This window comes from Dendrobates tinctorius, unplaced genomic scaffold (assembly GCF_039654945.1).
Source record: "Dendrobates tinctorius isolate UK_male_01 unplaced genomic scaffold, ASM3965494v1 ptg000276l, whole genome shotgun sequence".
Taxonomy (NCBI): domain Eukaryota; kingdom Metazoa; phylum Chordata; class Amphibia; order Anura; family Dendrobatidae; genus Dendrobates; species Dendrobates tinctorius.
The window spans coordinates 2,780,828-2,799,481 of NW_027361943.1; the positions used below are offsets into that span (position 1 = coordinate 2,780,828).

The window sequence follows — 18,654 nt, forward strand, 5'->3', positions numbered from 1 at the left end:
ACGGCCGCCATCAGGGCATTACAGCCCTTATGACATTTTGTTCAGGCTTCGCCAGTACTTTATATTCAATCATAACCCTGGTTCACCATGGTCCAGCCAGCACCGCCCTCACATGACATCACACGCTGCTCTGCTCCACTTCTTCATTCTGGAGCAGAGCAGTGTGTGGTGTGTGCGTGCCACCTGGGACTGGGAGCAGTTGCAGAAGACGGTGGACGGCGGTGGGATGGTGGATGGCGAGGCACAGACGGCAGGCAGACCAGTCATGAGGCGGCGGCGAGCGAGCAGGGTGAGTAGTCTGTCTCTCTCTGACTCTCTCCAATGTCTCTGGTGGCGTGGCAGCCACGCTGATGATGGGGACAAATCTCCAGCATCCATAGCGGTATGCAGGCATGTTGACTGTCTCCACCTGCAGCTCAGATAGCCGTTGTCCTATCCTTTTAGTCAGCACAGTACCAGCATGCTGACTGTCTCCTCCTTAGATTTAGTTTTGTCCTCTTCTTAGTGAGCGCAGCTGCGCAATGCCAGCATGCTGACTGTCTTCCCCTTAGATTTAGCTGTCTCCTCCTCTTAGTGAGCACAGTTCCAGTATGCTGACTGTCTCCCCCATAGATTTAGTTATGTCCTCTTCTTAGTGAGCGCAGTGCCAGAATGCTAACTTTCTCGTCTTTTTAGTGGGACTTTGTTTTTGCAGCACATCGCGCCCTGTTCTTCCTGTGATCCGGGAGGGTCCCTGTCTTATGACCGTGTCAGATATCAGTGGCATCTTGGTTACCCCCAGGGTCCGGCTGCTCTATAACAATGTTTTGTCTGTTCCTGTTGACAGCTGCGAGATGTCCCTGAGTCATGGGAGGACCCCGCTCCTCATCTGGGGGGGCTACAAGATGGCGGATATACGGGGTCTTCACAGCCCCATACACAATATATGCGACCCCCACCACACCGATCAGCTGACTGCAGGCCACTTCACTATAGCGCCATACAGGAGCCTTGGTCGTGTCTGGTACTGCAGCTCCTCACTGTCCTGATCCTTAGCATTTGGAGACTGAGCTGCAGTACCAGACATGTCCACAACCCAGAGTATGGCGTTATGCCGGGTACATAGTATTGGTCAGGACTGCCGCTGATTTCAGGTGGACCCCTTTAAGGGCCCAATAACAAGGGGACTCATAGCTGGGGGGCTGCAGTGGGTGACAGTGGCACTATATAAGGGGTGCGATGAGGATGGAACTGTATAAGGGGTGGACTGAGGATGGCACTGTATAAGGCAGGGTTCCCCAACTCCAGTTCTCAAGGCCCACCAAAAGGTCATGTTTTCAGGATTTCCTTTGTATTGCACAGGTGATGCAATTATCACCTGAGCAACTCTAAGGACATCCTGAAAACATGATCTGTTGGTGGGCCTTGAAGACTAGATTTGGGGAACCCTGGTATAAGGGGTGGACTGAGGATGGCACTGTATAAGGGGTGCGCTGAGCCTGGCACTGTATAAAAGGTGGACTGAGGATGGCACTATATAAGGGGTGCACTGACGATGGCAATGTATAAGGGGTGTGTTAGGCATCGGGTTCCGGTTGCAGCACAGCGGGAATCCCGAGCCTTGCTTCCGGCAGTCTCCCATTCCTCTTCAGCCGCAGAGGAGACTGCTCAGCAGACTCGTCGGTCCCGGCGCTCTGCCCAGACTAGCTCTGTGGGTTTGGTTGCTGCTGCCACCTCTGGTCCAGCTATAGCAATGCGTGCTGGTCAGCAGCGAGCTACTCCAGGGTCCTCGATTTGGTCCACTGAGCATGCCCGTGGGACAATCTTCCATTGGAGATCGGAGGTCATGTGCTCAGGTCTTTCTACAGCTTGGATTGGACCATCAAGAAGGTCTCGGAAGGACGCTGCTATAAAAGGGTCGCTCGGCCATGCGCTAGTATAGACTGCATTACCAGACTATGAGGAGTGAGTGTTGTATGCATGTATGAATGTTTCTGGTGAATGACTCATTAAGAAACCCCTACCCTTGGTACGCATGTGTTGTGCAGCCTAGCCTGTTAAGCGCCCAGGCTTAGGTGTAGGTAGAGGCAGAGTCTGAGACTGGCATCAGTGTCCATTGGTGGCTCTGCACGCCACAGTGCCATTGCCGCCATCAGGGCATTACTGCCCTGACTGGCGTTTGGGGCCTGGTGGACAGAAGGGGCCCGCCTCGGGCCCCATCTCATCTGCCCACCGGGCCCTAGCGCCCTGAGGCAGCTTAACTCCATTGACGTGTGGGTGCGGGCCCACATGTCTATAGTTAACAGCCGCCAGCCAATCAGAGGCTGGCAGCTGACGTCAGCCGCAGCGCGCCGTCGCCGGCGTCTAAGGTCGCTGGCGAGTGCGCGCTTCAGCTGCGAGGACCGGGCAGGGACTGCTTCACCACAGGAACGTGGCCAGGTAAGAAGAGCATGGGTTTTTTTTGCTTGTTCTTTTTGTTTCAAGCGGCAACGCCGGCAAGCCATGGAGACACTGGGGAAGTGGGGGCAGGATGGAGAGACAATGGGGCAGTATGGAGACACTGGGGCAGTGGAGGCAGGATGGAGAGACACTGGGGCAGTATGGAGACACTGGGGCAGTGAGGGCTGGATGGAGACGGGGCAGGATGGAGACACTGGGGCAGTGGGGGCAGGATGGAGGCACTGGGGCAGTATGGAGACACTGGGGCAGTGGGGGCAGGATGGAGACACTGGGGCAGTATGGAGACACTGGGGCAGTGGGGGCAGGATGGAGAGACACTGGGGCAGTATGGAGGCAGTGGGGGCAGGATGGAGACGAGGCACAGGGGGCAGAAGTGAGACACAGGGCATAATTGGAGGCATGGGGCATGAATGGAGACACTGGGGCAGTGGGGGCAGGATGGAGATGGGGCAGTATGGAGACTGTTGTGAATTCTGTTTCAGGGCTACCTCTGGTGGTTACTGGAGGTAGTGGAGCTGGCCAGATGGACAGAGGTCTGCCACCTGAAGATGATGATGACGATTGGAGATCTGGGGTTACTGATTGGAGCATTTAAGTCAGCAGACTTACTTCAATCCCTGCTGGTGATTTATTTCCTGTGCATTCTGAGGTCTGATGTCTCCTGCTCTGATCCTGCATTGTTCAGCTAAGTGGTTCATTTGCTAATCCTTTGCATCTGATCTGGTTTTGTCTATCTCTGCTTGCTGTGCGGGTCCAGCTTGCTCCTGCTGGGGGCTGTGCTGGACCACCTCTCCATATGCTACTGCTTGTGTCAGTTTGTTCAGTCCCGTTATATTGTTCTCTTTTGCTTTGCTTCCAGCTTATACTGGAGTGCTGATATGGTGGGGGGGAAGTCGTGTGACTTCAGTGTTTTTTGTACATCAGATGTGTTGGATTTTTCAGGGTTTATTGGGTGATTGCAGACAGTGTCTTTCCTTTCCTATCCTATCTAGTCAGTTTGGGCCCCATCATTTGCTTAGTCTATTTTTCTGCCTGCGTTTGTGTTTCATCTTGTCTCACCGACAATATATGTTTGGGGGCTATCTATTCCTTTGGGGTCTGCTCCGGGGCAGTTTAGATTCCACCTTTCTTGCTTTAAGCATAGTTAGCTCTCCGGCTGTGCCGAGGCGTCTAGGGCATCGTAGGTACGCTCCACGGCTACTGCTAGTTGTGTGGATAGGATCAGGGTTCTGCAATCCGCTTAGTTACCAACCTCTCTGGTCTTCTGGTGGCTTAGCCTGTTCCTGCCATTCTCCTCTGTGACCCATTCATAATAGGAGACATTGGGGCAGTGGGGGCAGGATGGAGATGGGGCAGTATGGAGACACTGGGGCAGTGAGGACAGGATGGAGACACTGGGGAAGGATAGAGACACGGGCAGTGGGGGCAGGATGGAGACGAGGAACTAGCAGAATTGGGGGCAGGATTGGAGACAATGGGGGCAGGATGGAGATGGGCATAATTGGAGACAAAGGGCAGAATGGAGACACAGAGTCCATGATTGGAGGCACGGGGCATGATTGGAGGCATGGGGCATGATTGGAGACACTGGGGGCATGATTGGAGACAGGGGGCATGATTGATGACACAGGGGGCAGAATGGAGGCACGGGGCACGATGAAAGACATGGGGGCATGATTGGAGGCACTGGGGGCAGGATTGGACACACTGGGGGCAGGATTGGAGACACTGGGGGCAGGATTGGAGACACTGGGGGGCAGGATTGGAGACACTGTGACTGGGGGCAGGATTGGAGACACAGGGGGCAGGGTTGGAGACAGATCATGCAGGATCATGGGGCAGGATGGATACGATGGAGACAGATGGGGCAGGATGGGGAGATCGTATGGGGGCAGAATGGATACTCATGAGGGTATGAGTATCAGGAATGAGACACACGGGAGCCAGGATGGGGAATATTATTACCATAGGGGCTAATTAAGGGATATTATTACTACAGTGATGTACTATATTTATTTTATCTTTTGAGTATACTGTTTTAAATGGGGGGCGGTCCTGTTACTGTGCAGAGTGATACTATCTTGCCTTTTTTTCCTTCATGTGGTGTAATGTAGAAGTTGGGAAAAAAATAATGTGTTCTGCAAGCGGAGCTCTAGATAACTGTGTTATTTCCTGCAGAGACGAGCCCTGGCTGGAAGAAGTGATGGCGGTCTGTGCTGGATGAAAGATGAAAAGCAAATATGAAGGACTTCACCTAGAGATGTCACTGGTGAGTAAGTGTGGTACCTATACACTGACACTATACACTGTATACTATATACAGAGGTCCTGTGTATAATGTCACCAGTGATCACTGTATTACCTATACATTATAAACAGAGCTCCTGTATATAATGTCATTGATCACTTTATTACCTGTACACAGACACTGCATACTAAGTACAGATCTCCTGTGTATAATGACACTTATGGTGATAATATAGCTTTTTTATTACTGATCAGTATTGTAGTATTCAGTCACTATGTGGTGGTAATATGTGGTCTGGACATGGTGTTGCAGTATTTGTCCCCTGTATGTGCTATTATTTGATCACTTTGTGGTAGTAATATGTCGTCTGGTCATGGTGAGGTGGTATTTGTACCTTGTATGTGATATTTTTCGGTCACTGTGGTGGTAATATGTGGTCTGTTCATGGTGTGGCGGTATTTGTTCCTTGTATTGATATTATTTGGTCACTGTGGTGGTAATATGTGGTCTGGACATGGTGTTGGTGGTATTTGTTCCTTATATGTGGTATTATTAGTCACCATGTGGTGGTAATATGGTGTCTGGTCATGGTGCGGTGGTATTTGTCCCTTTGGATGTGATATTATTGGTCATTTCAACAATTGAAAAATTAAAAAAATATATGCCTAAATTATGTTGGATATTTTAACAAATGTTTAATAGGTTAGAGTAGAGTGGGGCCCGCGGCCTAAAGAGTCTACCTTGTGGTGGCAGATTTATAAAATCTTTTGGCCAAGACAAGAGCTGCTGGCTATGTATGTGATCTGGAGATGAGAACTTTTAATGTGTGATTGGTGAGAAGTGGAGTTTTTCCGAGAGAGAGCGTGGTGGGAATGTGGACAGTTGGAGGGGTGGCGCCTGGGTGGAGTCTCAAGGGGGCCCTGAAAATTTTGCCAGTATGGAGCTCCAAAATTCCTAGTGGCAGCCCTGCATGGTGCACATACTCAACACTCCACCATATTCAGCGTCTATAGTGGCATCCGCAGGTGCGACGCCGCATGCTCAGAAGGTCTAGAGGGACTCTGACCCCGTGTCCTTGGGGCAGAGTTCTGTGACCGCATTCTGTGCGCTCCGTTGCCGAGCTCTGTGAGCTAAACAGGCTCCAGCATTTATATTCTGCGGTAGTGCGGCTCTGTGAGGTAACAGAGTTCGCCCTGTACACACCGGGTGACGTTAACCTGCGTGTGTTCTTCCTTTATACTGCCATATAGCATCCGCCATTACCTAGCAGCAGTATACCACCTCTGCACGGTGGACCCGGGGATGCAATCGCACTTTCTCATATTTTATATTTAGTGCAATCCGCAACCCTAACATTATACTAGCGCCAGGGTCTGGCTGGTAATGGCGGACGAACAGCGACTGCTGCAGTACATCCGGCAGCTGGAGGGCAGGTTGGTGGCTCTTGAGCGTTCAACCTCAGCTGCGGATGTTACTGCGGTCGCTGTCCGCCTCCCGCTGCCCGAGAAGTTCTCGGGTGATAGTGCCTCCTGCAGGGGCTTCATGAGCCAGTGCGCTATTCAGTTAGAGCTGCTGGCTGCACGCCTCCCCTCTGAGCGGCCTAAGGTGGGATTCATCATTTCCCTTTTGGCTGGTAGGGCTCTGGAGTGGGCCACTCCACTGTGGGAGTGTGGTGACCCTGTGGTACAGAGAGCCTCTCAGTTCCTAGTCTCTCTGAAGCAGGTTTTTCTGGGACTATGGGTCACACATGATACCGTGCTTCAGTTGTTGGCTCTGACATAGGGTTCGTCCCCGGTCAGCCAGTATGCCATCCATTTTCGGACGCTGGCTTCTGAGTTGGAATGGTCAGACAAGGCCCTTATACCAATTTTTTGGAGAGGTTTGGCTGACCACATTAAGGACGTCCTGGCCACTCGGGAGGTTCCCGTCACTCTGGAGGAGCTTCTTACCATCACTAACCGCATTATTCTCCGCTTCTTAGAGCGAGGGTTGGAGTGCTCCCAGTCCAGACAGAGGTTTAGGTTGGCACCAACCTTCTCTAAACCTCTGGAACCATCCGATCGAGCGTCCGAACCGTCGATGGCTATGGAGGTGCCTCGCATGGGCTCTAAGTCCCGAGCTGCTCGAACCTCCACAGCCCGTTTCCATTGCCGACAGTCTGGTCACTTAGCCAATAGGTGCCCACAGCGCTCGGAGAAACGCCCGCGTCTAGTGGCAATAGGAGGAGACCTACTAGACTCCTCACCATTCTACTCCAAGCTAACTTTCAAGGGGATGCTAGAGTTCGGTTTCTCCACTCTGGCGGTAGAGGTTTGCGTAGGTTCCGGAGCGGAGGGTAATTTTATGTCCTCAGCCTTCACTCTTCGGCACGCAATCCCCTTGGTTATGCTACCTCAGCCTGTCACCATCAGAGTGGTGAACGGCTCGACAACACCCTCACAGATTACCCATCAGACTGCTCCACTAAGGCTCTCGCTGTCTCCGTCCCATCACGAGACAGTGTCCCTCCTTATAATGCCCGAGGTTATCGATCAGGTTCTCTTAGGAGTTCCCTGGTTGCGTTGCCACTCTCCTCATATAGAGTGGTCCTCGGGGAGAATTCTTAGTTGGAGTAAGTCCTGTGAGGGTAGATGTCTGAGGGAGTGCATGCAGGTTGCCTAACAGGTTGGATAACTAGAGGAGGAAGACCTGTGAAGACTCAGACGTCAAGGTTAGATTTCAGAAAGGCAGATCTTAAAGGATTCAGAAATTTTTAATTTTCTTCTCCTGATTCTTTATGCTGTGACCTTAGTGCGCATACCTGCGCTCACCCGTTGCTCCGATATGGGTTTGGGCGTCTGCCCGCCTCAGGTTATACACGGGGTTAAATTCCCTCTGTTTTCCCTGACGCGTGACGCCTGCCCCATTTCCTGGAGGACTGAGGTGTTGCACTGAGTATGCGCCGCTATTATGGTCTGATTACATCTTTATCATTCATTGAGCTCTGACACTTTTTGTCAACGCAATACACTGCGCAGGCGTCTAGGGTAACGATGCTATCTAGTTTTTATATGAGTGCGGTTTTGTCCCGCCATATTTTTTTTTTTTTTTTTTGTGACCATACTATTGATCACTTCCTGGTTTGAGTGAGCTGCACTGCGCATGCTCTGTCCGCTGCCTTTGGTTGGTAGACCTGCCCCATGTGACCGCTTTCAAGTGGGAGGTCTTTCTGCATAAAAACATGGTGGTTCACCTCAGTCAACACTCCCTTGATAAAGCGCCTGTGGCGGGCGCGAAACGTACGTCGGGTGTCGTTGCATGGGCCTTCACCTCCTCTGCTCCCCGGTAAGCAGCCTGCCTTTACTTGTTTCCACACTTCGGTCATTTGGACCGCTGGGCGGGTCGTCTCCCGGGTTCTCTCTGGCACAATTGCGCAGTTTTGATATGCTGATACATATGTTATTTACTATTTAAGAATCCTTTCACATGTCATTGATTCATTTATGTTCAGTGTCCATTGGACTTGCACATTGACCCCTCTGGATGGTTTTTTTTTTTTTTTTTTTTTTTTTTTTGGCGCTCTAGACATGTACAACTATGTACAATACACATTTAATTGAGTATGCCATATTTGACTATCTTTTACCATTAGACATATGTCTGTTATGTGCAATGCCCATGGGCTGACTGAACGTTGTGCCATGTAGATTTCGAGCACTGGTATCATTTTATTTACCCTGTCCTTGTCTGTCCTGATTGTTGTATCATTGGGGCTTATCCCCCCTATTTTAGTCAACTTGTATACTTGTCAGCACTTGATGTGAGTACTAATAAAATTTATACTTTTGCATATATTTTGTATCCGTTACTCCGTTTTCTCCTTTTTAAGATTAGCATATGGAGTGGTAATCCATGCACAAGGCGTTTTTGGACCATGGTCACCGCCTTGTCTCGTTCTCTGATACTGGGCATTATCATATATGTATTGATTGTATCTGTGTTTTTCACAGAATTTTCCTGCCCGAATATGGATTTTCGTGCACGCGACACGACGTGGCGTGCGCAGCTTAATGATGCTTTCCAGGACAGTAGTGGCGGGGACACTGGTGGTTGCAGCGGTGATATGCAAGCAGCTATGTTGAAATTCAGAGATCTGCTCAGGAAACGCACACGCATATGGTGGAACCATGAATTTCTTGACAAATATATTCAGAATAATCTTATCCCTAGGGGTCTGCGTATCCAGGTCTTCCCCTCTTTCCCCATTCAGGATGATGATTTCAAAGCTAAGTGGGAGGAGTTGGCCAATGTATGTTCTATGGGTTTTTTGGACCTATTGAAAACACAAAATAAAAAAACGCTTACTCTTCTTGAGAGTGAGATCGAAATTATTCAATTGGATTTACAAAAAGGCTTAACTGGGGAATCACTCAAAAAGTTTAACGATGAACTTGATGTTGACCTCCAAAAATGGGCCCAAGAAACACAAGCAACCAAGACGAAGAAACTCAAACGAGATATACAGGATAAATTAACGGCCCATGAGTACAGATGGCGCCATCCTCCTGATAGATCCAGACAGTTACATAGGAGTATGTCACGTTCTCGGTCTAGATCTACATCTATTAAATCCACTGTTTCTGTTGACGACGAGGCATCGGTGCAGCTGTCTCATCCAGGTGGTACCCTCAGCTCCAGCTCTGACCCCGTAACTAAACGTGTGGTTACACGGCAATCTGCCAGAAAGAAGACATACACCGGACGCAATTTTACTGATTACTCAGCTGGTGGCCTTCAGGTAGTTAACCTCTCAACACATGCTCTTACACAACCCCAGTTGGAGGTTTTGAGTCGTGGACTGACTTTCTCCCCCACTAATCCTTTTAACTTTTTTGTAGCACTGAAGGATCTTCACCTGTTCTCCAGAAAGCTACTATTACGCAAGCTACACCATAAGAATATCTCTCAGGAGTCGTTGACGGAGAGTGAGATGGAGGCACTTCGAGTTTTGGAGGATCTTCTCGATGAGCAGACACCACCAAGTAGGAGTAAGTTTCCTCCACACGTTTTGCCGAAATCCACGAGATTCCCCCCCCTGTCTCTCAGTCCCGCCATCGACATTTTCACAAAACTAGTCGCAGAGGATTTCAGAAAATTACCATCTAGACGTAAATTTGACAACCTCACATGGAGACAGCGGAAGGCTATCTCCGAATTACAATCACTTTCGGGGGTGGTTTTCAAACCTGCTGACAAGGGGGGGAATGTCGTGGTATGGCCTACACATATGTATGAACGTGAGGCACATAGGCAATTGAGAAACCGTAATACTTACGAAAGGTTATCCTATAACCCGACTGCCTCCTTCTCGCTCTCCCTTCAGCGTATTCTTGTTCGAGCTTTGGAGGGGGGTATTATAACCAAAACGGTCTTTGAGGGGCTGATGGTCCGAACCCCAAAGACACCCACCTTCTATCTCTTGCCTAAGATCCACAAGGACGCCGTCGAGCCGCCTGGCCGTCCGATTGTGTCTGGTATTGAAGGGCTCTGTGACCCAGTATGTAAATTTCTTGACTTCTACCTCAAACCACTGGTTGAATTATTACCATCTTACATTAAAGACACAACGGACGTCCTCACGCGGGTTGACGGCGTCCTTGTGGACGGTCATACCTTTCTGGTGACCGCGGACGTAGAGTCCCTTTATACATGTATTGACCATACCCTCGGTTTGGATGCGGTCCGCCTCTTCCTGGGGATGTCCGACCTGGACGGCCCGATGTGTGGACTACTCCTTGAGCTGCTGCAGTTTGTCCTTACCCACAATTTTTTTGTATTCAAAGATCAATTCTATCGTCAGCGGTGCGGCACGGCGATGGGCGCGGCCTGTGCGCCCTCGTACGCTAATCTCTTCTTGGGTGCCTGGGAGAGATCCATCTTTGGCGACGAGGGCGCGCCGGCCGCTTCCCATGTGCTGTGCTGGCACCGCTATATCGATGATGTTTTATTTTTTTGGGACGGGACACTGCAGCAGCTCGGGGACTTCATGGCATGGCTCAATGTTAATACTTTTAACATTAGATTGACATTTAAATATGATCTTAAAACTATTGACTTCCTGGACGTCACACTGGAGATCGACGATACACGCCGGATCCAGACTGACGTGTACAGGAAGCCCACTTCTGTCAACTCTTTACTCCATGCCGAGTCCGCACATAACACCTCTACCATCAGGGCCGTTCCTGTCGGTCAGTTCCTCAGGATGAGGCGGATCTGCTCCACCGAGGATGGTTTTGAAAGGCAAGCTAGGGACCTACAGACTCGTTTTCGCAACCGGGGATATAGTAACAGGAGCATACGAAAGGGTTACAGTAGAGCCAGGGCTACTGCCCGTAGGGACTTGCTTTATCCGAGGTGTGATAATACTGGGAGATCTGCTAAGTCAGGTGGATCTGCCCCAATACGTTTCATCTCTACCTTCAATCATGAATGGGAACACATGAGGAGCATTTTGGCCAAACACTGGGCAATTCTTGGCTCGGAGCCATCTCTGGGCCAGGTTATCGGTGATCGTCCTCTGATGACTTCAAGAAGATGTAGAAACTTGAGGGATTTTTTGGTCAAGAGCCATTACATCGCGACGACAACGAACCCCTTTGGATCTACTGGTCCAACTTGGGGGTGTTTTCCCTGCGGCCACTGTGTTGCCTGCCCGAATGTCCTTCGCTGCTCCTCCTTTCAGTCCTCCGATGGTGAAAAAGATTTTCACATCAAACAACACATTTCCTGCAGTAGTACTAATGTCATATACTACGCGACATGTGGGTGCCCACTGATATATGTGGGCCTCACATCAAGAGAATTACGTGTGAGAGTTCGTGAGCATGTTAGGGACATTCGGGCGGCCAAGACAGTGGTCGATCCTACTACCCTTAAGACCATCCCACGTCACTTCAGATCCTCCCATGATTGTGACCCGGGGTCCTTCATGGTAAGAGGTATTGAATGTGTACACTTGGGAATCCGAGCTGGAAATTACAAAAAGGCGTTGGCCCAGAGAGAGGCTAAGTGGATCGTCGCTCTGGATACTATGACCCCCAAAGGACTTAACGAATCTCTGAGTTTCTCCTCATTTTTATAGCTTCTGCTGTCTCCGCTGCACTCACCATTGTTTTATTTTTTTAGGCCCTATCAACGTTCGGTTTGTATGATTTTAACTTTTTGTCTTTTTATATATTTTTTTTAGTTTCCCTGTGTTTTCTGTGTTGGCTACATGTGGACTCACTGGTACCATTGTGTGGTGTGGACCCCTCTATTCTGGATGTCCGTACCCACGCCTGCGTTTATTATCTGTTGGATCTGGAAAGAATATCTACCTTCATCATCGTTTCACGGCATATTGATATTATGGAGAATGCGGACACTCCATCGTGTTCGGGTCACTCGTCTATTACTATATAAAAAGAAGAGAAAAAAAGAGGGAAGAAAGGGAGAAAAAGAGAAAAAAAAAAAAAAAAAAGTTTCTCTGGACTGTTGCATCAATCTTATTGTGTGCCTTTACAATCCTTACTGGTGCTCTGGATTTTTGGTAGCACACACTATCATATAATGTGTTTATATTGTTTGCCCCAATTATGATTGATGTCACTATCTTTACTGTATTTCCTCCATGGTCTGTCTTCGTGACCTTGGTTTATTATTTATTTTTTATTTTTTATTTGTTTTGTTTTTTTTTTTAATTTTTAATTTTCTTCTCCTGATTCTTTATGCTGTGACCTTAGTGCGCATACCTGCGCTCACCCGTTGCTCCGATATGGGTTTGGGCGTCTGCCCGCCTCAGGTTATACACGGGGTTAAATTCCCTCTGTTTTCCCTGACGCGTGACGCCTGCCCCATTTCCTGGAGGACTGAGGTGTTGCACTGAGTATGCGCCGCTATTATGGTCTGATTACATCTTTATCATTCATTGAGCTCTGACACTTTTTGTCAACGCAATACACTGCGCAGGCGTCTAGGGTAACGATGCTATCTAGTTTTTATATGAGTGCGGTTTTGTCCCGCCATAGTTTTTTTTTTTTTTTGTGACCATACTATTGATCACTTCCTGGTTTGAGTGAGCTGCACTGCGCATGCTCTGTCCGCTGCCTTTGGTTGGTAGACCTGCCCCATGTGACCGCTTTCAAGTGGGAGGTCTTTCTGCATAAAAACATGGTGGTTCACCTCAGTCAACACTCCCTTGATAAAGCGCCTGTGGCGGGCGCGAAACGTACGTCGGGTGTCGTTGCATGGGCCTTCACCTCCTCTGCTCCCCGGTAAGCAGCCTGCCTTTACTTGTTTCCACACTTCGGTCATTTGGACCGCTGGGCGGGTCGTCTCCCGGGTTCTCTCTGGCACAATTGCGCAGTTTTGATATGCTGATACATATGTTATTTACTATTTAAGAATCCTTTCACATGTCATTGATTCATTTATGTTCAGTGTCCATTGGACTTGCACATTGACCCCTCTGGATGGTTTTTTTTTTTTTTTTTTTGGCGCTCTAGACATGTACAACTATGTACAATACACATTTAATTGAGTATGCCATATTTGACTATCTTTTACCATTAGACATATGTCTGTTATGTGCAATGCCCATGGGCTGACTGAACGTTGTGCCATGTAGATTTCGAGCACTGGTATCATTTTATTTACCCTGTCCTTGTCTGTCCTGATTGTTGTATCATTGGGGCTTATCCCCCCTATTTTAGTCAACTTGTATACTTGTCAGCACTTGATGTGAGTACTAATAAAATTTATACTTTTGCATATATTTTGTATCCGTTACTCCGTTTTCTCCTTTTTAAGATTAGCATATGGAGTGGTAATCCATGCACAAGGCGTTTTTGGACCATGGTCACCGCCTTGTCTCGTTCTCTGATACTGGGCATTATCATATATAGGTTGCCTAACAGGTTGGATAACTAGAGGAGGAAGACCTGTGAAGACTCAGACGTCAAGGTTAGATTTCAGAAAGGCAGATCTTAAAGGATTCAGAAAGAGAATTGGAGGGATCCAATGGTTGGATATCCTTAAGGACAAAAATGTCCAGGAAGGATGGGAAATCTTGAAAAATGAAATTCTCAAAGCACAATTGTTAACAATTTCGAAAAGAGGGAAGAATAGGAGGCATTTAAGGAAACCAGGATGGATGAACACAGAACTTAATCACATGCTAAAAAGGAAGAAAGAAATGTTTATAAAATGGAAAGAGGGAGGCATATCTAAAGAATATAATGCTGTCTGCAGAACTTGCAAGGCACAAATCAGATTATCTAAAGCTGACAATGAATTGAGGCTTGCAAGAGACATCAAAACTAATAAGAAAGGATTTTGGGGATATGTCAAAAGTAAAAGAAAAGTCAAAGATGCTCTAGGATTTTTAGACAGGATGTTGAGAAGGCCGAACTTTTAAATTCCTATTTTGCATCTGTTTTCTCTCAGAAAGGAAATGTAATATCAACTGTTCTTCACTGTCCTATTAAGGGAATCGATGAATCCAGGATATCTATAAACAGAAAAATAGTGAGGAAACATTTAGCTAACCTAAGTGAATTAAAGTCTCCAGGTCCAGATGAATTACACCACAGAGTACTGAAGGAGATAGCAGAAGAAATTTTTGAACCCCTCTCCATAATCTTTGAAAATTCTTGGAGAACAGGAGAAGTCCCAGATGACTGGAGAAGAGCAAATGTTGTTCCTATTTTCAAAAAGGGGAAGAAGGTGAACCCAGGCAACTATAGGCTGGTGAGTCTGACTTCTATACCAGGAAAGATCTTTGAACAAATTATTAAACAACATGTATGTAAGTACCTGGATAAGAATGAAGTGATTAAACAGAGTCAGCATGGGTTTGTAACTAATAATAATTCATGTCAGACTAACTTAATTTCCTTCTTTGACAGAATCACTGATTGGGTGGATCAGGGAAATGCTGTAGATATAGTATATCTTGACTTCAGCAAAGCATTTGACAAAGTATCTCATACAATCCTTGTTGAAAAATGGCTAAGTATGGAATGGACAAGGCAACTGTTAGGTGGATTCATAACTGGCTCAGTAATCGGACCCAAAGAGTGGTCGTAAATGGCTGCACATCCAGTTGGAAGAATGTCTCAAGTGGGGTACCACAGGGCTCTGTCCAGGGCCCTGTATTGTTCAAAATCTTTATCAATGATTTAGATGAAGGAATTGAGGGTAAACTGATTAAATTTGCTGATGACACAAAGCTAGGAGGGATAGCTAATACTAGAGAAGAGAGAGAGAGAGAGGATTCAAAAAGATATAAATAAACTGGAGCAGTGGGTAGCAACTAACAGAATGGTTTTTAACAGGGAAAAATGCAAAGTACTACATCTGGGCAATAAAAATAAAAAAAGCATATACAGAATGGGAGGAATAGGGCTAAGCAACAGCACATGTGAAAAAGACTTGGATATACTAATAGATCACAGACTGAATATGAGTCAACAGCGTGATGCAGCAGCAAAAAAGGCAAATGCAATTCTAGGATATATTATCAGAAGCATACAGTCTAGATCACGTGAAGTCATTATTGCCCTCTACTCCTCTTTGGTCAGACCTCATCTGCAATACTGTGTCCAGTGTTGGGCGCCACATTTTAAAAAAGACATCAACAAACTGGAGCAAGTTCAGAAAAGAGCGACCAGAATGGTGACCGGTCTGCAAACCCTGTCTTATGAGGAAAGGTTGCAGGATTTGGGAATGTTTAGCTTGCAGAAGAGAAGACTGAGAGGAGACTTAATAGCTGTCTACAAATATCTCAAGGGCTGTCACATTGTAGAAGGATCATCTTTATTCTCATTTGCACAAGGAAAGACTAGAAGCAATGGGATGAAACTGAATGGGAGGAGACACAGATTAGATATTAGAAAAAACTTTTTGACAGTTAGAGTGATCAATGAGTGGAAAAGGCTGCCACAAGAGGTGGTGAGTTTTCCTTCAATAGAAGTCTTCAAACAGAGGCTGGACAGACATCTGTCTGGGATGATTTAGCGAATCCTGCTTTGAGCAGGGGGTTGGACCAGATGGCCCAGGAGGTCCCTTCCAACTCTACGATTCTATGATTTCACTGTGGCTCCCGCTGTTAGGGCTGGCGGAATGCACCAAATTATAAAATAATAGTAGGTGCGTTTGCAGCCCGGGGTCCACCGTGCAGAGGTGGTACATGCTGCTAAGTAATGGCGGAAGAATTAAGTGGTGTGTAGACAGTCACTCGTGGGTTACGTTACCCAATGTGAACAGGGGCGAACTCTGTTAATGCACAGAGCTGCACAACCGCTGAACGTAGATGCCGGAGCCTGTTTAGCTCACAGAGCCCGGCCAAAAGAGCGCACAGTGTACGTCCACAGAACTCTACCCCTAGGACACGGGGTTAAAGTCCTTCTAGGCCCACTGAGCGCGCGGCGTCGCTGCCACGAGCGCTGCTATAGACGCTGGCTTCGGAGCACGTGCACTGGTGAGGACTGATGCCTGACTCAACCTCTGACCTACCTATGCCTAAGCCTGGGCGCTAGCAGGCTAGGCTGCACAACACATGCGTACCAAGGGTAAGGGTTTCTTAATGAGTCATTCACCAGAGACATTTATACGTGCATACATCACTCACTCCACATAGTCTGTAAATACAGTCTATAATAGCGCATGGCCGAGCGGCCATGCGAACCTTTTATAGCCACGGACCGTCCGGGACCTTCCTGGCTTCTCGGATGGGCCAATCCGAACACGAGCAGGACCTGAGCACGTGACCCTCGATCTCCAATGGGAGATCACTCCACGGGCATGCTCAGTGGCCCGACATGAGGACTTAGTCCCTGGAGAATATCGCTGCTGAGCAGCATGCATTGTCATAGCTGTGCCAGAGGTGGCAGCAGCAAGCAAACCCATGGAGTTGGCCTGGGCAGAGCGCCAGGACTGACGAATCTGCTGAGCAGGCTCCACTGCGGCTGAAGATGAATGGGAGACCACTGGGTGCAAGGCTCTGGATTCCTGCTGTGCAGTGGCAGGAACCCAACGCCTAAAGGTACTGTCACACTAAGCGATATCGCTAGCAATATCGCTATAACTTGTGATGTTATAGAGATATTGCTAGCGACATGCTGTGTCTGATACTTACCTACGATCAGCTCCCCTGCTGGTTATCGTTGATCGCGCGAGAACGTCCTGGACTGTTTCTCGTCATCAGCTTCCTGTGGAGCTTCCTGTGGAAAGGCGAGCGACGAACATGGAGCCGGGAGGGAGGACGTCAGGATTGCCTAGTGTGACAGGTAAGTAGCGACCCCCGACCCCAGCAATGTCGCTGGTGAGATCTGCCTGTGTGGCAGCTCACTAGCGACCACTTAGCGATGTACCAGCGATCCTGACCGCGTCATATCGCTGGTCGGGATCGCTGGTACATCGCTTAGTGTGACAGTACCTTAACACCCACAGATCTTTCTTCACTCCCTAAACACTATCAGCAGTACGTAGATGTGTTCGCCAAGAGAGCGGACGCCACACCACCCGTATGACTGTCCTATAGACCTCTTGCCTGGTGGTGGAGAGCCTCCCCGGGGTTGTGTGTATGTCACAGTATATCAGGGAGAATCTGGCAAGAGGATTTATTATGAAGTTGGTGTCACCAGCAGGGCGTGGGATTCTTCTTTGTTCAGAAGAAGAATAGAGAATTATGGCCTTGCATCGATTACAGGGGTCTTAACGACATCACCGTTAAGAATAAGTACCCTTTGCCCCTGATATTGGAACTATTTGATAGGTTGCGGGGAGCGAGAGTGTTTACCAAGCTCGATCTGCGGGGGTCTTACAACCTTACAACGCATACGTGAGGGAGACGAGTGGAAGATGGCTTTTAATACCAGGGATGGCCATTATGAGTATCTGGTCATGCCCTTTGGCCTCTGTAATGCCCCGACCGTCTTCCAAGACTTTGTTAACGACATCTTCTGAGATATGCTTTCCTTTTCGGTGGTGGTCTATCTGGATGATATCCTCATCTTCTCTCCAGATATGGAGTCCCACCGGAGAGAGGTTTGCAAGGTCTTCGACCGTTTACGGGCAAACTCCCTCTACGCCAAGTTGGAGAAGTGCCTGTTTGAGCAGGAATCTTTGCCTTTCCAAGCTATATCATCTTGGCCCAGGGTTTGGCTATGGATCCTGCCAAACTGCAGGTGGTAATGGACTGGCAGGAACCCCACTCTCTCAAGGCACTGCAGCGCTTTTTGGGGTTCATAAACTACTACCGCCAGTTTATTCCTCACTTCTCCACCTTGGTAGCTCCCTTGGTGGCCTTCACCAAGAAGGGAGCCAACCCCAAGTTGTTTTCAGAACAAGTCTCCATGACCTTTTCCTCCATCAAAACTCATGTTGCCGGCGCTCCCGTCCTAAACCGTCCTGATGTGGATAAACCTTTTATCTTGGAGGTGGATGCCTCTTCCGTCGGTGCCGGAGCGGTTCTTTTTCAGAAGGACACTCAAGGTCGGAAGCATCCGTGGTTCTTCTCCAAGACCTTTTCACCGGCGGAGAGGAACTATTCCATTGGGGACTGGGAGTTGCTGGCAATGAAGTTGGCCTTCTCGGAGTGGAGGGGATCGCTTCCCTTTCCAGGTATACACTGACCACAAGAACTTGGTGTACCTGCAGACGGCCCAGCGGCTAAATTCTCGCCAGGCCAGATGGTCGCTTTTCTTCTCCCGGTTCCACTTCACCCTTCCTTTTATGTCCGGTGAGAAGAACGTCCGGGCCGATGCTCTCTCGCTCCGTAGTGTCATCGGAATAGGAGACTGAGCCTCGGCTGATCGTCCCGTCCGAGAGCCTGAGGACCGTGGCTCCGGTTGCCCTTGAGTCAGTACCTCCGGGCAAGACATTCGTCCCTGCCCGTCGGCGACCGGAGGTCCTCTCTTGGGCTCATTCGTTAAAGGGTGGGTGGA

General features: G+C 48.5%; 1 protein-coding gene across 1 annotated transcript; it reads left to right on the top strand.

The window, feature by feature from the left end:
• Positions 1–8,967: 8,967 nt before the first annotated feature.
• Positions 8,968–12,148, top strand: LOC141072564 (uncharacterized). The gene is made up of 2 exons (XM_073559842.1): positions 8,968–9,714; positions 11,916–12,148. The coding sequence occupies exons 1-2, from the start codon at positions 8,985–8,987 to the stop codon at positions 12,128–12,130; spliced, it is 945 nt and encodes a 314-aa protein (XP_073415943.1). The 5' UTR covers positions 8,968–8,984; the 3' UTR covers positions 12,131–12,148.
• The last annotated feature ends 6,506 nt before the right edge of the window (positions 12,149–18,654 follow it).